The sequence below is a fragment of the Euleptes europaea genome, chromosome 7 (assembly GCF_029931775.1).
Source record: "Euleptes europaea isolate rEulEur1 chromosome 7, rEulEur1.hap1, whole genome shotgun sequence".
NCBI classification, from domain to species: Eukaryota; Metazoa; Chordata; class Lepidosauria; order Squamata; family Sphaerodactylidae; genus Euleptes; species Euleptes europaea.
This window is the reverse complement of record NC_079318.1, coordinates 100,111,582-100,133,904: the sequence shown is the minus strand read 5'-3', so window position 1 is coordinate 100,133,904 and position 22,323 is coordinate 100,111,582. Positions and strand designations below refer to the sequence as shown.

Genomic DNA, 22,323 nt, shown 5'->3' with positions numbered 1-22,323 from the left:
CTAGCAAGGTTGATTCTATGACCTTAGGCAGGTGATGAGAGGGAGGACATCTTGGCCATCTTCTGGGCATGGAGTAGGGGTCACGGGGTGTGGGGGGAGGTAGTTGTGAATTTTCTGCATTGTGCAGGGGGTTGGACTAGATGACCCTGGTGGTCCCTTCCAACTCTATGATTCTATGGAGATCGGTTGTAATAGCAGGAGATCTCCAGCTTGTACCTGGAGGCTGTACCTAGCTGCAACTTGAGGGCACCACCACACTACAAGATTGACTTAAAAGTATTTATTAAAAAATAAATACTAAACACAAGCCTTTATCAATGCCACCCCCAGTTCTTAATGTCCTCCTCTGCATCTATAATATTGCAAAACAGTCTGTCTACAGTTTCATAATCAGCGGTGAGTTTTTTTGTTTGTTTGTTTTAGTCTCCTTGTAACCCAATCCTGAACGCATTAAATGTCTGTTTTGGGAAGAAGTGGATGGTTATTTATTTGGAAGGGGGAAACTGTGCATAGGAAAATGACCAGCTCTTTTTCTTGCGGTTTTGGTGGTGGAGGGTGACTTGTGAACAGGGCGTGTCTCCAACGTCAAGGCGGTGACTCAGTTCTTGTTGCAAGCCTACAGCTACCAGTGTCGAGCGGGTTATAAAAGGCTGTCAAAGGGGCGGAGGCAGCACTCGGCAGCTGAGAAACCCCAGAAGGGAGAAGGAGAGGAGCTGCCTAGTCAGAAACCGAAGGCAAAGAGGTGACTCCAGCTAAGTCGGGATGCAGATGAAGATGCTCGCGGTCCTTCTGGCCTCTTGGCTGGCTCTGGCACAATCGGTCACTCTGGAGCCCAAAGGTGAGTCTGGGGAAGAGAGAAAGTAACCCTCCCAAGATGGGCCTGTACCCTCTTCTTCGGGGAGGGGCTGTGGCTTAGTGGTCAAGCATCTGCTTGGCACACAGAAGGTCCCAGGTTCAATCCCCGGCATCTCCAGTTAAAGGGACTAGGCAAGTAGGTGATGTGAAAGACCTCTACCTGAGAGCCGTGGAGAGGGGCTGTGGCTCAGTGGTCGAGCATCTGCTTGGCACGCAGAAGGTCCCAGGTTCAATCCCCGGCATCTCCAGTTAAAGGGACCAGGCAGGTAGGTGATGGGAAAAACCTCTGCCTGAGACCCTGGAGAGCCACTGCTGGTCTGAGCAGAAAATACTGACTTTGATGGACCAAGGGCCTTATTCAGTATAAGGCAGCTTCGTGTGTTCATACGTTTTTCTCGATCTAGGGCAATCCATGCATCAAGCTGCCCGTGAGATGAACAGAGTTGTTGGGCGAGATTCGCAAGGACTGGCGGGGTGATGAGCAAGAGAATGTGCTCTCACATTGCGGCTAAAGACTTGTCAGGACTGGAACGGGCCATGCTGTTTTGAATGCGAGCCTGTGCCAAATTCCTATACAGTGGGGCAGTGAACAGAGCCCTGGCGCAGCGACAGAGCCCTGGCTTTGCCCGCCAAAGGGCCCTGGTTCAGTCTGAGCCCTACCCAATGAAAGAACGTTTCATGGAGATAGTTTCAGAGGGTACAGAATCATAGAGTGGGAAGGGACCACCAGGTCATCTAGTCCAACCCCCTGCACAAGGCAGGAAATTCACAACTATCTCCCCCACATACCCCCAGTGACCCCTACTCCATGCCCAGAAGATGGCCAAAGTGCCCTCCCTCTCATGATCTGCCCAAGGTCATAGAATCAGCATTGCTGACAGATGGCCATCTAGCTTCTGCTTCAAAACCTCCTAGGAAAGGGAGCTCACCACCTCCCGAGGAAGCCTGTTCCACTGAGGGACCGCTCTAACGGTTAGAAAACTCTTCCTAATGTCTAGACGGAAACTCTTTTGATTTAATTTCAACCCGTTGGTTCTGTTCCGACCTTCTGGGGTAACAGAAAACAACTCAGCACCATCCTCTATATGACAGCCCTTCAGGTACTTGAAGATGGTTATCTTCAATAAAATGGGATAAAATGGGATCAGCCATGTCAGTCTGCAGTAGAAGAACTAGATTTGAGTACAGTAGCACCATATAGACCAGAGATTCCCAAACTGTGTTCCATGGAATACTTGGTGCTCCACGAAACATCTCCTAGTGCTCCATGAAGAGACTGGAAAGAAAAATACTACTGTCATTCGGTTTAGTATATAGGCGTTAGGTGAAAACTAGTGCTCCGTGACGAATTTGTCTCCTGAATATGACTCAAAAACTTTGGGGACCTCTGATTTAGACCAACAACATTTTCGGGGTATATGCTTCCAAGAGTCAAAGATTCCCTGGTACCTGAGGATAGCAGCTTTGACTCCCAAAAGCTAATGCCCCCCAAAACCGTGTTGGTCTGTAAGGTGTTGCTGGACTTGAATCTAAGACCTTCTCAGGGACTGAGAGCTGGGAGCGGTGTTTCTCTGCCTGAGACCCTGGGGAGCCGCTGCCAGTCTGAGTAAACAATGCTGACTTTGATGGACTGAGGGTCTGATTCAGTATAAGGCAACTTCATGTGTTCATGAGAGGAGGATGATATAAGCCACCTTGGGCTTACATAAATAGTCAATAAATAAAAAAAACAAACAGATTTGAGTCCAGCAGGACCTTAGAGACCAACAAGATTTTTAGGGTGTGAGCTTTCAAGTGTCAAAGCTCTGACAAAGGGGACTTTGATTCCCGAAAGCTCATGCCCTAAAAATCTTGTTGGTCTCTCAGGTGCTTCTGGACTCGAATCTAGTTCTTCGACTGCATACCAACATGGCTACCCTCTGAAACTAAATAAATTTTAAAAACCTCACTTCTTATTCATGCAGGGCTTAGCCGCTTCAATGCAAGAATCCGACAGTTTTTGAGGTCCGGATATTCCCTGTCATTTACAATCGCTTCACGTTAGAATGACAGAGAGCTCTGATTAATCTTTCTCTGGGTGTAGGGACAGTACAAACTTCAGGAGTTACTCAGAGCTCTTCATAGGCTAGGACAGAATTCAGATAATTTGCAGCCTTTGTTTCTTGCCTTTATTTTTGTAGCTGGATGTTCCTGTCTTTGGCCAGCATAATACATATTTCTCTCTCCTTAACAGTCCATAGAGGTTCTTTTGCCCTAATTGTGCAGGTGGAATAGGATTTCGCAGCTAATTTGGTTTTGTCTTAGAACTGAAAACTATTTACATATTTAACTACTGCTATGCATGATTGATAATTTTTAGGACTTGAGTTCCCCAGGCAAAAAAATTTCGACCGTTGCAAAATTTAGTATCGCTGGCCCAAGTGTTCCTATTTGTGTGTTGAGCATAGCTGTAATTGGAAAAATATGCAGTTGCTTTTTAGTTCTACAATGTCTCTTAACCATTCTCATATTTTTGTCTCTCCCAAATCCTCCCCACTGTGTCTGTGTGAGTGAGAGGGTGTCAAGAGACTATTTTAAGAGCCAAATTGTGTTGCAATCTTTGAGGAGTCCTTGAAATAATTCCTTTCCTTTTCCAAAATGGTAGCTCTAGCTACTCAGACAGGGCAGGATCTAGGGGGGCAAGGGGGGGGGGTGTTCCCCCAAATCCTAAAGAAAACTAGCACACAGAAATAGGAAGCCATTTTGGAAGGCTAATCCCTTTCTCAGTGGTTGCTTGGAGGACCTCCCAACAAAGCAAAGTGTGGTTTCTTGCAAATTAGCGAAATACTTTTCAGACTTACATTTCACCAGGGACAGAAGGAAAGCAAAGGAAATCAGTGGCACGCTTTTTAAAGATCAGGGACCAGAAGGAAGAATCATGTAAGTCACAATCTTACAGTTGTTCTCCATTTAGCACCTAAAAGTCCTTTCCCCAGGGTGTTCATCTGTTGGTTTGAGTAGTGAGCTAGAGAAGTGCGAGAGGGAAACCCTCAGCGGGGTTACCAAGATTAAAAAAAAAAAAAAACCCTCAACAGCTCAAGGGAGCCCATCTGCCACTGAATGGCTGAGCTGAAATAATTGCTACTGCAAAGCAATTGGAAGATTTGTTTAAATTGCTTCCAAAAATTCCAGCCAGCACTTTCTGCTGATGTGTGTAGGGGGTTCCTTTGTCCTTCTGACAAGAAGACCCCAGTGGCCTTTTCAATTACGGCTTTGTCAACAGCCCCTCGCTCAATCCAAGGGAATCTCGGATCACCTCTTTTCTTCTCAGCGTGGAAGGAAGGCAAAACAAACAGACCCAGCAGGGTTTGGCCTCCGTGGCAGCAGTTGCGCAGACTATATGGACCTGAATGGCTTTGCTCTCTGAGCTCAGTCCGGAAGCAAAACTGCTGCTTTTTTGATGAAAAGGGCTCACCAGGCATGAACACACATGTTTGGTGGAATCCCGGCCGCCTCAGCAGGTGGCTTCCTTCCAGTCTCTTTGCCTTGGCACATTGTAGTGTCGTGTGCATGGCCAACTGTTTACCTTCCTTGCCGCGGAACTGGGAGTGGATTCTCACTGATCGTTTGCAAAGAACTTACAGCCGCTTTGTAGCAGTGGCAACAGTGGTGAGGAGGACACCCCGGGTTTTTCTTGTCCCTGTTTTGCATCCTAGTCTGGGCTTGTTTCAATGGGTTTGTTTCAGTGGTTTGCCTTGCTGGTCTGGAGCAAAACAGCTAGGTCTTTTATGCATGGCTGTTTCCCTCAACGTCACCTATGGTTGCCAGGTCCCTCTTCGCCACCGGTGGGAGATTTTTGGGGCGGAGCCTGAGGAGGGAGGGGTTTGAGGAGGGGAGGGACTTCAATGCCATAGAGTCCAATTGCCAAAGCGGCCATTTTTCGCCAGGTGATCTGATCTCTATCAGCTGGAGATCAGTTGAATTAGCAGGAGATCTCCTGCTACTACCTGGCAGTTGGCAACCCTACCTTCACCCCTCCCATGACTTCGGGTCTTTGTGTTGATTATGCATGTCGTTTCCGACCATCAGAGGTTGCCTCGCGCTCCCCCTGCTTTTCCTCGCATTTTGCCCGCGTTTTCAGGGACTTGTTTTATCTCGAATATGAAAACGTGGGCAAAACATGGGGAAATGCAGGGGGAGAGCGGGGCAACCGCTGATGGCCGGAAACGGCACGCATAATCAACACAAAGACTTGAAGTCATGGGAGGGGTGACCGCAAAGGAAACAGCCATTCATAAAAGGCCCCAGATTAAAGTCCAGTAGCTCTTAGAGACCAGCAAGATTTTCAGGGAGCGCTGACTACTCAACACTTATACCCCAACAATCTTGTTGGCCTCTAAGGTGCTACTGGACTCAAATCTAGCTGCGCTGCTGTTGGTGTGAAGTAGGCAAATATTGTGGGCATCGTCTCAGGCATTTTCTTTCAAATGAACACATGAAGCTGCCTTATGCTGAATCAGACCCCCCTTGGTCCATCAACGTCAGTATTGTCTGCTTAGACCGGCAGCAGCTTTCCAGGGTCTCAGGCAGACAAAGGTCTTTCCCATCACCTACTTGCCTAGACCCTTTACCTGGAGATGCCGGGGATTGAACCTGGGACCTTCTGCATGCCAAGCAGAGGCTCTTACCACTGAGCTATTGTCTTTCCCCATGTTACAGTGATGATGTTACAGTGTACGTGGGGGGGGGAGGAATTGCCAACAACCATAGTTATTCCCATCATATTTAGTCAGGGCCTTAAAATGGGTTTTTTCAAATATTCCTTGGGGGCAGGGAATTGACCCTCACCCTTGAAGAAAGACTTTCTAATTAATTGTTCCCTCTTCCCTGCAAAGTTTCATTGGGTTGAGCAATTAGTCTTGCTGCAATGCTCATTCCCACCCAAAAAAATTTCCTGGTCATCTGTCCGCTCTCCACCATTCGCTGGTCATTTGAGAGCCTAAAAGAAAGAGCTCTAGCCCCCCTAATCATTTTGGTTGCTCTTTTCAAACAAGGAGCTCCCCTTCTTTCAAGGTGCCTGATTTGAGTTTTCTTGATCGCCTCTCCAGACTAAAAAAGCAATCCCTCCCTTGTAAACAAGGGTGAGCAGATTCCAGAGCCTGAGGAACCAGTCCTGTTTCCTTCTCGTGCCTGGTCCCTTAGTTGGAGGTGGTTTTGGAGAGCTTCCTAATCAGCCCTTTGCCACTTCATCACACGGCCAATTACTGCTTGCCCAGAACGTCCTCTTCCTTCTGTGGGTGAACGAGCGGTGAATGCTGATGTTTGGCTGCGTATTCCAATTCAAAATGTTGCCCTCCTCTGGTTCTCACAGGAGGGCCCCACTGTTCCAGGCATGGGACAGTCACACAAGGGGCAGAAATTCAGTAGGTGCAGCTTCACACACCCCCAACAACGGGGGAAGCTGCTCTGGGTGAATTGCTCAGCTCACACTTCATCAGAGATGATGATGAGTCTGAATATGGGACCATTGTTGTTGCTGGTATGGAGGTCTCCGTGTACCTGATACTGTACTGAGTGACATAAGCCAAAGGAGATGGAGACTCTGCCCCACAGAGCTTACAGTCTGAGTTAAAATAATAGAATCATGGAGTTGGGAGGGACCACCAGGGTCATCTAGTCCAACCCCCTGCACAATGCAGGAAATTCCAAACTACCTCCCCCACACACACCCCAGTGACCCCTATTCCATGCCCAGAAGATGCCCAAGTTGCCCTCCCTCTTATGATCTGCTTAAGGTCATAGAATCAGCATTGCTTACAGATGGCCATCTAGCCTTTTCTTTAAAACCTCCAGGGCAGGAGAGCCCACCACCTCCCGAGGAAGCCTGTTCCACTGAGGAACCGCTCTAACTGTTAGAAAATTCTTCCTAATGTTTACCCAGAAATTCTTTTTATTTAATTTCAACCCGTTTGCTACAGTGGGGAAGGAGGCAGGAAAGGGTTCCAAGGTTTCATGGTAGTGCGTGTCTAAGGGGTTAAAAGGTAAATGAGAGGGTGGACTGAGATGTTCAAAACAGCAAGGTGAGCCGAGGTGCCATTGCGGTGTTGGCTGCCCTGAAGGGGATACATGACCACACAAAGCTGCTTTATAAGAAGTCAGTCCCTTGGCTAGTCTTGTCTCTTTCGACTGGCAGTAGCTCTCCGAGGTCTCAGGCAGAGGCTGTTCACATCACCTGCTACCTGGTCCTTTTAGCTGGAGATTTCGAGGATTGGACCTGGGACGTTCTGCACGCAAAGCAGAGGTTCTGTCACTGAGCTGCAGCCCCCCCACCACCATAGCTCCCCCCCACAATTGTGTAACTGCCAAGTCCTGGGGGCAAGACAAACAGCCTCTGCAAAGCACACTGCCAGCTTGCTCCTGGCCACCCGTGCACCTCCTGGGCAGTGGCCCAGTGGGAACTTTCCCAGTCAGTTAACAAGCCAGTCCACCACCCCTGTGCAGTGTGTTGGAAAGATACCTCTGCACGCGCTCACGAGCTCTCTCCTGCTTCTTGGTGCCTCACGTCCCAGCTCAGTGGTGTCTCTTAAAGTTGTGCTGCGTCACCTCCAAACACGGGCAGGGGAGAGATGAGCTAAGATTAGGACAATCCTGCCCATTTCCTGTTGCTTGGTGCCCTGGAGGGACGTGATAAAGGCATGACTCTTTTCCCAGCGTGGGAAGCAGTTGTTGCATTGATGTTGCTTCCTGGTCAACACCTCTCACACGAGTCCTTTCTGGATCCCAGCTTCCAGACAAGAGGTCCCGTGTGCGTACGCGCAGCGGTGCTTCAGGACAAGACATGTGAACAGTATATACTGACGAGGTATACGTGAGCTGGAGGCCTTCAAGCTTCCCTTTCTTCCTTCTCCCCTCCCTCTCTTGATTGTAAGCTCCTTGGGAACAGGGACATTTTTGCTTATGAAATATGTATGCCCATGTTGCTGGGATGATGAAGATGTTGATAATAATAATGATGATGATGATAGCATCAATAATAATGATATTATTATTATATTAAAAGCAAGCAGAGACAGAACTGGCAATGTAGCACCTCCATGCTTGGCATGCAGAAGGTCCCAGGTTCAATCCCCAGCATCTCCAGTTAAAGGGACGAGGCAAGTAGGTGATGGGAAAGACCTCTGCCTGAGACCCTGGAGAGCTGCTGCCGGTCTGAGTAGACAATACTGGCTTTGATGGACCAAGGGTCTGATTCAGTATAAGGTAGCTTCATGTGTTCGTGTGTATTTGTGGTCCTGGTTGCCAGGATTCATTTGGTGCTTTGTAGGGTAGCCAACTCTGTGTTGTGAACTTTCTGAAGATTTTGGGGGGTAGAGCCTGGGGAGGTGTGAGTTTGAGGGGAGACCTCAGAATCCACCCTCCAAAGCAGCCATTTTCTACAGGGCATCCAACCTCTGTCATCTGGAGATCAGTTGAAATTCCAGGAGATCTCCAGGCCCCACCTGGAGGATGGCAACCCTATGCTTGAGTGTGCGGGTGGGCCTCCAAAGCAAATAATACTTTGCTTATTTAGTGGAAACCTTCCACATGGTGCTTTTTGTCTAGTTATCTAGAGATGAATAAAAGGATAAAGAGCAGGGATAATAAAGAGCTAAATAATAAAGGGATAAAGAGCAGGTGATGGAAGCCATTACAGGGAGTGGAGAAAGAAGGGTTGCTAACTCCGAGCTGGGAAATTCTGGGAGATTTGTGGGTGGAGGCTAGCCTGGGGAGGGCAAGACTTGGGGAGGGGAGAGACCTCAGCAGGGTATAATGCCACAGAGCAGCCATTTCCTCCAGAGGAATTGATCCTTATAATCTGGCGATCAATGGTAGTTCTGGGAAATCCCTGGGCCCCACCCTATGTCTGGACTCTAAAAGTTTCATAAGTCAAAACCTCCTCTTCATCTGCCCTGACCTGGATGGCCCAGGCTAGCTTGAACTTGTCAGATCTCAGAAGATAAGCAGAGTCAGTGCTGGTTAGTCCTTGGATGGGAGACCACCAAGGAAGTCCAGGGTTGCTACACAGAGGCAGGCAATGGCAAACCACCTCTGAATGTCTCTTGCCTTGAAAACGCTTTGGGGTTGCTGTAAGTTTGCTTGATATCACTTTACACACAAGCATTAGTTCTTGCAATAGATCCTGTAGCTTTGAGTTTGGGCAAGTGTTCCAGTTATACAAACAAACATGTCTGAGGGTATCCTCTAGGTGTGACTTTCTGGTACCGGCTTGTTGTTTCCTTTTTTTGACATTTTTTGTCCTTCTCCCCTCAGATGACAGAACAGAGCTGCCGCCACCTGCCGGCCCAGAGGACATGCTCCAAAAAGAAATCGATCTAGGGGACATTCGGTTTCCGTTTGGTCTCCAGGAAGAAATAGACCCTTTTGGGACTCCTGTGGAGCAGCGGGAAGGTGAGGACTAAGGAATCTCTGTTTACTTTCAACCCACGCTGGGAAAGAGGCACATTCTGAGGGAATCGGCTGCTTAAAAGTTCACTCCCCAACTCCCAATGATTTGACATAGGAAATTCTCTATTGGCTATTGACCTCATCAGCTGCTGTGATGTCATGTCATGTTCATAACTGCTCAGGGCTTGAGGCTGCAGAAGCCGGCAGCAGCTCAGACACAGAGCTTGGGAGATGGGGGAACTCTGCAGGTCACGCAGACCGCCAGGAATGGTGTTGAAAGTGGAGCTCTGGAAGCCAGCTTCTTTTTGACAGGTCAAAGGAAGGGGGCAGGGAAGGTAGAGGAGCTGTGGTTCAGTAGAAGAGCCTCTGCTTTGCACACGGAAGGTCCCAGCAACTCCAGTTAAAAGGACCAGGCAGCAGGTGATGTGAAATACCTATTCCTGAGAACCCAGAGAGATGCTGCCAGTCTGAGTAGGCAATACTGACCTTGATGGACCAAGGGTCTGATTCAGTAGAATGCGGCTTCATGTGTACAGGGGCTGGAAAGTTGAGGGAAGACATTGGGAAGAATTTTCTAACAGTTCCTCAGTGGAACAGGCTTCCTCAGGAGGTGGTGAGCTCTCCTTCCCTGGAGGTTTTTAAGCAGAGGCTAGAGGGCCATCAGTCAGCAATGCTGATTCTATGAACTTGGGCAGTTCATGGGAGGGGGGGCATTTTGGCCATCTTCTGGTCACTGGGTGTGTGTGGGGGGGAGGTAGTTGTGAATTTCCTGCACTGTGCAGGGGGTTGGACTAGATGACCCTGGTGGTCCCTTCCAACTCTATGATTCTAAGGAGGCCTGAGGGGACGGGTCCATGGTGGAAGAGGAAGGGAGGGGCTGAGAAGAACAGGTACCTGTGGGGAAGCTCATGCAGGGCCTAGGGAGGGACTGCCGATGCCAAAGAGGTTCTGGGCATCTGGAGGTGACGGGGTTGCACCCCCAACCCCTTAAGGGAACAGGTCCGTAGTTTAAAGGATGTCTTCTTCCAGTGGGTGAAGATGGGAGGTTTTAAAGGCTGGGGCTGGGACGGAAGCACCGCATCGCCGTGGATGATTTAACACTCAGTTTTGGGATTTTGAGTTCTACAGCAGCCACAGCAACGTGCCACTTCCAGAAGTAAAACCGGAAGTGATGTCACTGTGCACGTGCAGCCACATGCACACACAATTGTTGCTCCAGAGCAGCTGGGTGGATTGGTGGGTAATTGCCCGCCAAAACCACCCACCTGGCAACCTAAGTCTCCCAGATTCTAGCACAACACTCTACCCACCCCCTCAGAAGGCAGACTTTGCAAGCAAAATATTTCAAAATGGGATTTATTTATTTAGCTCGCTGAATGGTTTTGACTTTTCTCTCCACTGTGTCCTTCCCCAGTGACTTTTTTGCCGCTGCTGATCCACGGGGAGCCCCAGACGGAATTATCCTCCCTGACTACCAGAGGGCGAAGGCCCTCCGGCCCCGGCTGCATCCGCGGCGTCAATTGTGGGGGCCGCCCCCGATACCCCAGCAACCTGGCCGAATTTCCACCGGGCCGCCCCAGCCTTGGCAACATCGGCAACATCTGTGCAGAAGGGAGGCAGAAGGCGTCCTATGGGCCCTGGAACCTGCCCCAGTCCAGCTTCAGCCACCTCTACCGCCAGGCAGACGCCCTCAACGACCTGGAGGCTGACCTGAGCCGGTGCTGCCAGCTGCCGGAGGACGAGAAGCTGAACTGCAGCCAGGCCGTGGTGAGTTGCCCTCATGGATGCCCACTAGGAATGCCAACCTCCAGGTGGTAGCTGGAGATCTCCCACTGTTACAACAGATCTCCAGGCAACAGAGATCAGTTCCCCTGGAGAAAAAGGCCGCTTTGGCAATTGGACTCTATGGCATTGAAGTCCCTCCCCAAACCCCTCCCTCCTCAGGCTCCACCCTAAGGTTGCCAACCTCCAGGTGGTATCTGGAGATCTCCCGCTGTTACACCAGATCTCCAGGCGACAGAGATCAGTTCAGCTGGAGAAAATGGCCGCTTTGGCAATTGGACTCTATGGCATTGAAGTCCCTCCCCAAACCCCTCCCTCCTCAGTCTTCATCCCCAAATCTCCAGGAACTTTCCGACGAGGGTTGCCAGCTCCGAGTTGGAAATTACCTGGAGTTTTTTTGGGCAACTCTATGGGAACCCTAATTCCGACTAGGGTTGCCAACTCTGGGTTGGGAGATTCCTGGAGGTTGACAGGTGGATCCTGGGGAAGGCAAGGATGGGAGAGGGGAGGGACCTTAGCAGGGTATAATGCCATGGAGCAGCCATTTTCCCCAGGGGAACGGATCTCTGTATTCTGGTCTGGAGGTGTTGTAATCCTGGGAGAATTCCAGGCCCCTACCTGGAGACTGGCTACCCTGCGTTTGCTTTTGTTCCCTTGTTGGGAGGGAGCGCAGCAGGTATATGATGCCACTCTAGGACTTCCATTTCTCTTAAGATGCTATGGTATGCCATAGAGTCCACCCGCCTAAACAGTCATCCCCTGCTTTGGAGCCCTCCTCCGGCACCGTTCAGCCAGCCAGCAGTGAAACTTACCGGCAGCAAACTTAGGTCTAGTTCTCTGTCTTCAGCAACGCGACGATGTCATTTCTGGCGTGCAGTGACGTTTTTGGTGTTTGGTTAGAACTCTTTGGTAAAAACAGCTTCTACCATAGAGTTTTTGCCTAAATATCAGAGCATCCCCATGTTGCCAGCAACATGATGACATCACTTCCAGTTAAGGTTGCCATCCTCCAGGTACTAGCTGGAGATCTCATGCTATTACAACTGATCTCCAGCCGATATAGGGCAGTTCCCCTGGAGAAAGAGGCCACTTTGGAAGGTGGGTTCTTTGGTTATACCCCATTGAAGTCCCTCCCCTCCCCAAAACCCACCCCCTCAAGCTCCGCCCCCAAAATACCCAGGTATTTCTCAACCCAGAGTTGGCAACCCTACTTCCGGTGCACACCGGACATCACATCACCGTGTTGCTGACAACAGAGGCCCCAGTTTGCTGCCGGTAAGTTCCCTCACCCACCCCCTGCCAGTTGCCAGGGGGTATCTGGCAACCCTAAGATCAGATGCCATTCTGGGAGATCTCCAGGTCCTACTTTGAGGTTGGCAACCCTAGTACTGTGGTGGTGGGGGGGGCGCGCAGTGCCTGCACAGTCATGTACGGAAATGGCCACTTCTGTGCATTTCAGTCATTATATTGTTTCTGTTAGGTAGCAGGATACCCGGTTGCTTGTAGGGTTGCCATCCTTCAACTACTAGCTGGAGATCTCCCGCTATTACAACTGATCTCCTGCCAATAGAGATCAGCTCACCTGGAGAAAATGGCCGCTTTGGCCATTGGATATATCATTGGAGACCCTCCCCTCCACAAACCCCAGCCTCCTCAGGCTCCGCCCCAAAAACCTCCCACTGGTTGAGAGGGGGGACTTGGCAACCCGAGTTGCTTGTAATTGAGTGGGGAGGGGCCGTGGCTCAGTAGTAGAGCATCTGCTTGGCATGCAGAAGGTCCCAGGTTCAATCCCTGGCATCTCCAGTTAAAAGGGACTAGGCAAGTAGGTGATGTGAAAGACCTCTAGCTTGAGACCCTGGAGAGCCGCTGCCGGTCTGAGTAGACAATACTGACTTTGATGGACCAAGGGTCTGATTCAGTATAAGGCAGCTTTGTGTGTTTGTGTGTGTGTGTGTGAGAAATAATTTTTGTATTTAGAGGTGTTGAACTGCACTGTTGAAGCTTTCAGTGGATAATATATCCAAAAGTATGTGTAGGATTGAATGTAGGCATAGGAGACCATGTTCTTTATGTATCCTTACGATAATGCGATGAGAGTCTTCCCTCTGCCGAGCATTATACTATCACGTTTTGCATGGAATCTGTGTGAAATTTCATATCCGTTTGTCCCATGGAATTTGCAATGTTTCATCATCTGCTTCTACTACGCTTTTTAAATTGTTGGTGGTGTCCAGGGGTGGTAGAGAGTAGTCTTTGAGGGATATTCTTTGCACCAAGAAGCCCTGTGGAATTTCAAGGCCGATGCCTTGGGGGATATTAGTGGAGAAATTCTTGGCCCTGCGCATACATGTACAGAAAGGTTGTGTAGCCTCCAGCTGTGGTTGTGGTGTGCTCAGATACGGTGATGGTTGTGAGACCCGCGCAAATGACTGGCAGTGCCTTTGTATCCGACACAACCTCACTTCTCCCAAGCCAGCTAAAGAGGTAGGGTTGCCAGCCTCCAGGAGACTGCTGGAGCCGATAGAGGTCAGTTCACGTGGAGAAAATGGCCACTTTGGCAATTGGACTCTATGGCACTGAAGTCCCTCCCCTCTGCAAACCCTGCCCTCCTCAGGCTCCACCCCAAAAACCTCCCGCCGGTGGCAAAGAGGGACCTGGCAACCCTATGAAGAGGGTAGACGGACCCACGGTGTTGAAGCCTTGGCTTCCAGACTGAACCGGCTGCGAGGGGCCCTTGAGACCTTCCCTTGTAAGAACTGCTTCTGCCTTCTCGTCCCAGTTATGTGGGGGGCATGCTGTGTGAGAAGGGGAAAGCATTTTGCGCCAAGCCCAGAGACGCACGCTCTTTGGCCTACGGCTCCTTCCCTGGTATCAAATGCAGCTTTGGGGCTGAGATGTAAACTCCTCGCTGACCCTTCCTCTCTCCCACTCCCACCTCAGTGGTCAGACGCCTTGGAGAACTTCTGCGAAGCTGAATTCTCGGTGAAGACCAGTCATTACTACTGCTGCAAACGGCAGGGGACCCGCAAGGAAAATTGCTTTGCCAGCGAGGCCCCTTTCCCAAATTACGACTACGTCAGTGAGGAACCCCAGCGAGGGGAGGAGCCAAGCGACTGCGCCCACAGCGACCCCGCCCAGTGCAAGCCCAAAGACCAAGCCATGGCTCAGAAGCTCCCCGCCATCTCCTTCCCCCCGGGTAGACCCAGCGATGCCAACATCAGGAACGTTTGCAAGCTGCGCAAATTCCGGCCCGTTTACCCCGAAGGCACCCTCCCGCAGACTGGCTTCGGCTGGTTTGTACGCCAGGCCCGGGCGATAAACCGCCTGGAAAAAGAATTCAAGAAATGTTGTCGCAAGGAGGACGTCCGCTGTGCCCACCGAGGGGTGAGTGAGCTGTAGGATTGCCGAGTGCTCGGTATTGGCGGGTAAACTGCCTGCCATTCGACCAGGTTGCCTGCTGACCCTCATAGGGTTGCTAGGCGTGTGGTACTGGCGGGCAATTGCCTGCCAATCCACCCAGCCCATTTGGAGCCACATCGTTGTGGCTGCTTTTGCACTCAAACCCCCAAAATTTGTGGTAAATCAGCTGCGGCGATGTGGCGCACGTGCACCACACCGCACGTGCACCTGCGGCCACCCCAGACCCGCCCCTAAAACCTCCCACCAATCAGGAGGGGGAACCTGGCAACCCTAGACACTCAGCTGGTCAGCGGACAGAAGATGGCCAGCTGAAGGGAGGGAGTGATCGTCATTTCTGGGTAAACCAGGCCTGGAAGTTATTCAGATGCTCTAGCACATTCCCCCCTAACTCTATGGTTTCCATAGCATTTCCAGAGGAGATTGCTAGAGCATCCATGTCACTTCTGGGTCGCATCACCCCAGACCCAGAAAGCTCCTGCTGGTTGCCAGAGGGGACCTGGCAGCCCTTGTGAGCTGGGAGGTCATGGAAGCCGCGGCTGGCTCTTGCAAATCTCCCATGAGTTGGCGCTGTTTCCCAGGATCCCTTGCTCCCAGAATTACCCAGCATTCCACACTTTGTGATCCCTGTCACAAACGTGGTCCTCGCTCTCAACCAAAGTATCTTAGTGCCTCACAACAGGGAAAGTGACCACGTTTTGGGGGGTAATATTAAGCGTGCAATTTAGACAAGTCTTCTGATATTACCTTTTCCCTGATAGCAGCTTTACTGTACCTTTAACAGTGGTGTAGTGCCTGAAATCCAACTGGTGTAGTTTTCTTCAACTTACATATGATTTACTTCTTGGACTTGATGGCCTGTATGGCCCCTTTCCAATTCTATGAATCTATGATTCTATCTTATTTCAAACGCTTTTGTGCTGCCTTTCCACCCAGTCAGGGTCCACAAGGCGGCAAACATACAAAAATTATTTGAGCAATTAAAAATACAGTTAAAATTACAAAATAAATCAATTAAGAACACATAAACAAACAACACTAGAAGGAGAGCTAGTAACTATTTTGGGGGTATGCCAGTGGAAACAAAAAAAGTCTTCACCTGCTGGCGAAAGACACTGATAGAGGGAGACAGACGAATCTTCCTGGGGAAATATTGTCGAAGGCTTTCACAGTCAGAGTTCATTGGTTCTTGTAGGTTATCCGGGCTGTGTGACCATGGTCACACAGCCCAGATAACCTACAAGAACCAACTTCCTGGGGAAGTTTTAGTGCCACAACCAAGAAGGCCCTTTCTCCGGTTGCCACCTGCCTAGCTTCCGCTGGCAAGGGCAACTGAAGAAGGGCCTCTGGAGAAGACCGTAGTAGACGTCTAGGCTCTTGGAGATGCAATGAAGAGGAAAGCTGAGCTGGAGGTTCTGCCCGTGAAAAGGTGACAACATGACCCAGAATCCCCTCCTGTGTTTTTTAGTGGAGAGGGAACACTGTGCCCTGGCTCCTGCCCCTCAAGTGGTGGGAGGTTCCAAGGGCAGTGCTTCCAGGTTTAGCTGGAGGAGAGAGGCAAGCAGGTGTCACTTCAGCAGATCCCCTTCCCCGTGAGGACTTTCTGCAGGCCCTCTGAGGCTGCTCTGCCTCCAGCTGGAAACACTCTTCTCCCTCCACTCAAAAGACTGTGGTCCCGACCTCCCCACACCCCACGCACAGCCTTCGTCTCAGACACCAGCCCTGCATTCCTGGGGCCACCTGCAGTCACAATATATATATTTTTTGGTCAAAGCCTGACCACACATTTGAAGTCACCAGGCCAAATCCTGCTCCACCAAAGTAAACTTTTACGAAACAAGAGGGACAGGTAGGGTTGCCAGCCTCCAGGTGAGGGATGGATACCTCCTGAGATTACAAATGATCTCCAGGCAACAGAGATCAGTTCCCCTGGGGAAAGATGGCCATTTTCGAAGGTGGACTATTGCATTATACCCCATTGATAGGGTTGCCAACCTCCAGGTAGCAGCTGGAGATCTGCTATTACAACTGATCTCCAGCCAATAGAGATCAGTTCACCTGGAGAAAATGACCGCTTTGGCAATTGGATTCTATGGCATTTAAGTCCGTCCCTGTTCAGGCTCCACCCCCAAAATCTCCTGGTATTTCCCAACCCAGAGCTGGCAACCCTAGGTACAGCAGCTCACAAGGTCCAGGAAGCTGATGGTTTTGGCTTCCAGTCCAAGCTACAAGGACATGCCTGTGTGTGTTGGATGTCAGGCTTGATGCTGGTTACTGTGTGGGAAGGGAAAATAACATGCTCAGAGGCACTCTTGTTTTCATTCTGAGATCGAAATCTGGCTGACGTTCCAAGCCCTGCTTCAATTAAGCATTGTTGAGGCTGCAACCCTGCTTCCAGGCAAGGGAGGGGGAGGGGAGAGCTTTAGAGTTGCCAACTCTCGGTTGGGAATTTCCTGGAGATTTGGGAGGGGGCGGAACCTGGGGAGGGTTTGGGAAGGAGGGGGACGTCATCAGGGTATAGGTGCCCTACAGTCTGCCCTCCAAACCAGCCGTTTTCTCCGAGGAGCTCATCTCTGTAGCTTAGAGACAAGTTGTAATTCCCGGAGATCCCCAGGCCCCACCCGGAGGTTGGCAAACCTATTGACCACTTTTTGTGCTCCATAGGGGAGGAGCTGTGGCTCAATGGTAGAGCATCTGCTTGGCATGCAGAAGGTCCCAGGTTCAATCCCCGGCATCTCCAGTTAAAAGGACAGGGCAAACAGGTGATGGGAAAGACCTTTCTCTGCCTGAGACCCTGGAGAGCCGCTGCCAATCTGAGTAGACAATACTGAATTTGACGGACAAAGGGGGGTCTGATTCAGTAGAAGGCAGCTTCGTGTGTTCAAGTGTTCATAAACCATTCTCTTGCTCCTTTGTTTTCTGGGGAGGGGGGTCTTCCTCCCACCCGGCTTCAGTCCCTCAGCATGCATTTTGCTTTTCTCTCCAGTGGGAAAAAGTCCTCATTCAGTTCTGCAAGCAGGAGAGCTCCGTGAAGACCAGACCCCACTTCTGCTGCAAAGAGGCGGAGGGTGAGGACCGCTTCGCTTGCTTCACCAACCAGGCCCCATTCCCGGCGTACGACAGGGAGATTCAGGTGGTCAACCTTGCCGAAGTCACCCCTTCGCTCCTGGACCTGCTGTGTAGCCAGTTCTCCCTTCTTTCCAAGCAGTAAGTCTGGGGTTGTTTTTCCACTTCCTGTCTTGTCTGGTCTGACCCAAAGGCCTGGCACTGTGAGCTGGAGTTAGCTGGGAAGTCCCTATTTCCAAGGTCACTGCTCAGTGGCCTTAGGTTAGGGGTTCCCAACATAGTACCTGTGAGTTTCATGGTGCCCACTGAAAGCTTCTCTGATGCCCCCAACTGTTTTCTAGAAAGTGGGTGGGTTGCCAACCTCCAGGTGGTGGGTAGGAAAGACTCACTAGAACTGTAAGGTTGGCTAGTAAAAAAGAACAGTGATAGGCTCTATATTGCAAGAATAGACAATAAACAAACGTGTAAGCAAATTACACAGTGTATTCAAACTTAGCTCAATGAGAGCAAAAAGCTAAGTATAAAAGGATGCACAACAGCATGGTAAAGTGCAAAACTATGAAACGAGTACAAGGACTGGTATTTACAATACAATAAACAAGCGTAAAAGTAGCAGACAGCCCACAATTGCTCAAAACAGTGACGTTAGGAGCGGAAATTCTTACTCCAAAAACTAATGGCTTGGCTTGTCGCAACTTGCTTAATTGCATCAGGCATAGGTGGTCAAGGAAACGCCTTTCCGGATATTTTCAGTGCTTTCACCACTAAACAGTGGCTTCTTCAGCCTGAACAAGGATGTAACAAAAATAACAATAACAATACAATCTATCTCAATAGGACTACAATAAAACATGTTGAGCTGACATAAGATTTCCACTCCTAACGTGACTGTTTTGAGCAATTGTTGGCTGTCTGCTACTTTTACGCTTGTTTATTGTATTGTAAATACCAGTCCTTGTACTGTTGTTTCATAGTTTTGCACTTTACCATGCTGTTGTGCATCCTTTTATGCTTAGCTTTTTGCTCTCATTGAGCTAAGTTTGAATACACTGTGTAATTTGCTTACACTTTTGTTTATTGTCTATTCTTGCAATATCGAGCCTATTACTGTTCTTTTTTACTAACCTCCAGATGGTGGCTGGATATCTCCCACTATTATAACTGATCTTCAGGCAGCAGTAGGGTTGCCAGGTCCCTCTTTGCCACCAGTGGGAGGTTTTGGGGGCGCTTTGGCCATTGGACTCTTTGGCATTGAAGCTAGAGTTGCCAACCTCCAGGTGGTGGCAGAAGACCTCCTGCTATTAGAACTGATCTCCAGCCGATAGAGATCAGTTTGCCTGGAAAAAATGTCCGCTTTAACAATAGGACTCTATGGCATTAAAGTCCCTCCCCTCTCAAACCCCGCCCTCCTTAGGCTCCTCCCCAAAAACCTCCCACCAATGGTGAAGAGGGACCTGGCAACCCTAATTGAAACCCCTCCCCAAACCCCACCATCCTCAGGCTCCGCCCCAAAAATCTTCAGGTATTTCCCAACCCGGAGCTGGCCACCCTACTTGCCTGCCTTTTTAATCGTGTGGAACTCAAGGTGGCTATAGTGGAGTCTGGCTCATTAAAGAAGAAGAGTTGGTTTTTATATGCCAACTTTCTCTACCACTTAAAAGAGAATCAAACCAGCTTACAATCACCTTCCCTTCCCCAAAACAGACACCCTTTGAGGTAGGTGGGGCTGAGAGAGTTCGGAGAGAACTGTGACTAGCCCAAGGTCACCCAGCTGGCTTCATGTGTGGGAGCAGGGAAACCAACCCGGTTCTCCAGATTAGCCTCCGCTGCTCATGTGGAGGAGCAGGGAATCAAACCCGGTTCTCCAGATTAGAGTCCACTGCTCCAAACCACCGTTCTTAACCACTATACCACGCTGGCTCTCTGCTGCTATGAATTTCTTAGCAGGGCTGGAGCCAAAGTACTCTTCCTTGTTGTTCTGCAATAACATACCCCTCTGGGATTTTCACAGCAGGAGAGGTCTAAAGCAGCGCAGGCCTGCCGGTTTGTGAGCTTGCTCTCCCCCCTCGTGGCTGCAACTCCCAAGTGCACTTTTTGGACCTTTTCCGTGCTTGGAAAGCCCATTCCCCTGTTTCCCCTTCTGCAGAAGGCCTTCTGGAAGGAATAGTACTCGGAAAGCAAGCTGTAAACAATTACAAAATAAGATCTTAAATGAGGATTGGTCCTTAGCGTTTAAGGACGCAAATTGTAAATGTTCACTTTGCTTCTTCCAGATACCCTTCAACATAACTTTCTCCTTGCCAGACTATTTCCGCTGGTTAGAAATTCATACGTTCCGACGAGCTTTCTTATTGGCGAGATGTAATGCCCTAGACTCAGCCAATACAATAAAATCACTGCAGAGGAACGAAAGTGTCCATTTTTCCCGGATCAAATAGACTCCCTAGCCCACATTGTTTTAGCATGTCCACAAACTAATATTGCACGAAATAAATAGATCACTCTCTTGATAAAACAGCTAAAGACGCTTTCTGAGAAGCGGAGGCTGCGTTATCTGCTGTCAACTAGATTGGTCAATCGCGTGAGAGATGTGGCAACTTTTCTCTTTATAGTGTCAAGGAAAAATTCATTTCCCCTTTTTTAAAAGTGTGAAATGATTGACCGATAGCCAGTGGCTGTTTAATCTAGGGGAAGAAAGAAGACCCTTTTGTACAGCACTTGGCACACTGGGGGTAAAAGAAATGGCAAGGAAGGATATTTGGTGTTCAGGATCACCCGAGCGACTTCAGAGTGTTCACTCTCAACTCCATCTTCATGTGGGGTATTCTTGGTCCATCTGTTTTACAACTCAAACGTGGCTTCATGTCGTTCTCCAGGAAACACATCCCTGCTTTGGTGCAGAACATCACAGAACCTTGTTGCGAACTGAAGGGGGATGAGAGGACGCAGTGTGCTCAGGAAGAGGTGAGTCACGGGCTGAGAAACAGTTTCGCGCCGTAAGAAATGAGCCACGGAGGCCGCTGACTCAGGTGACAGGTGTTGATGAGTAGGGTTGCCAACCTCCATGTGGTGGCTGGAGATCTCGTGCTATTACAACTGATCTCCAGGCAACAGAGATCAGTTCAACTGGATAAAATGGCTGCTTTAGAAGGTGGACTCTATGGCTAAGGTTGCCAAAATCCAGGTGGTGGTTGGAGATCACCCGCTATTACAACTGATCTCCAGATGACAGAGATGAGTTCACTTGGAGAAAATGGCTGCTTTGGAGGGTGGAGGGACTCTATGGCTTGGGTTGACAACCTCCAGGTGGTGGCTGGAGATCTCCCACTCTTACAACTGATCTCCAGGCGACAGAGATCAGTTCACCTGGGGAAAATGGCCACTTTGGCAATTGGTATGTATGTCATTGAAGTCCCTCCCCTCTCCAAACCCTGCCCTCTCCAGATTTCACCCCCAAAATCTCCAGGTATTTCCCAACATGGAGCTGGCAACCCTACTGATGAGACCTTTGGCACAGAGTTACTTGTTGGGGATGAGGTTTCGGGACGCAGGGGGTTTTCACTGATTCTGCCTTTGACTTTTAGCAGACACTGAGGTGTATTCTGCAGACTGTGAATGGTAGTTTGCCCTAGCGCAAAGAGCCTTCCCTTGATGCAAGATGCACTTTCGTCAGAGGAAGTCTGCTTGCGTAGGAGGAAATGCTGTCCTTAGTGGAACAGACTCACAGGATCCAAAGCAACAAAAGCAACCTCCAGTAGGGTTGCCAACTTTGGGCTGGGCAATACCTGGAGATTTTGGGGGTGGAGCCTGGGGAGGGACCTCAGAGGGTATAATGCCATAGCGTGCACTCTCCAAAGCAGCCATTTTCTCCAGGGGAACTGACCTCTGTCTTCTGGAGGCCATTTGAAATTCCAGGAGATCTCCAGGCCCCACCTGGAGGTTGGCAAACCTAACCTCCAGCGATTTCTGTCTTCTAAAGAAGTCCAGTTTGGCAAAAGCTGGCCCTGCCTACTTTCTAAAAACACTTGGAGGGTGCCACTGGGCCATGGTTCAGTGGTACAGCATCTGCATGGTGTGCAGAAGGTCCCAGGTTCAATCCCCGGCATCTCCAGTTAAAGGGACTAGGCAAATAGGTGATGTGAAAGACCTCTGCCTAAGGCCCTGGAGAGCCACTGCCGGTCTGAGCAGACAATACTGACTTGGATGGACCAAGGGTCTGGTTCGGTATAAGGCAGGGTTATGTGTTCAAAAGCTGCCATGAAGGTTCCACCACTAAGGAGTAAAGGGAAATAAATGGTACAACTTTGCTGTCACCCACTAATGTGTCCTTTCTCTCCCCAGAAATCTCAGTTTATCATCACCCTCTGCAACTCCCCAAGAGCCTCATGGAAGGATGCTAAGAAATGCTGCGCTAAAGCCGAGGACGCAGCCCGTATTGCCTGCTTCGATTCCACCTACCTGAGCAACGTCACCCTGGCCAGCGCAGGACAGACCCCCCAGCCCACCGAGCCGGCAGAATAAATCCGAACGGATAGTTCCCATTCTGCTAAAAGACACTTTGCCCTCCTCACTGGCCTGTCCCACTTGGCTAGCGAGTTAGCTGTTTTATTGGCCTGTAGACTGTCAGATTTATAAGTTGTCGCCTCCCCCCCACCCTCAGCATGCAATGGGTGCTGGGGGGTTTCAAGGGGGTGTCTGGTGCCCCAGCTTCATGCACTTTATCTATGGGGCAGTTGCGACAGACCAATCCCAACGTTTGAGTCATTGGCTTGGGTGGTT

The 22,323-nt window shown here is 49.9% G+C and overlaps 1 protein-coding gene across 1 annotated transcript; it reads left to right on the top strand.

Moving 5' to 3' along the window:
* Positions 1-746: 746 nt before the first annotated feature.
* Positions 747-22,106, top strand: ECM1 (extracellular matrix protein 1). Its single transcript, XM_056852894.1, has 7 exons — positions 747-838; positions 9,145-9,282; positions 10,694-11,046; positions 14,002-14,445; positions 17,465-17,685; positions 20,421-20,508; positions 21,886-22,106. Exons 1-7 carry the CDS (start codon positions 763-765, stop codon positions 22,063-22,065), a joined length of 1,500 nt encoding a protein of 499 aa, XP_056708872.1. The 5' UTR covers positions 747-762; the 3' UTR covers positions 22,066-22,106.
* The last annotated feature ends 217 nt before the right edge of the window (positions 22,107-22,323 follow it).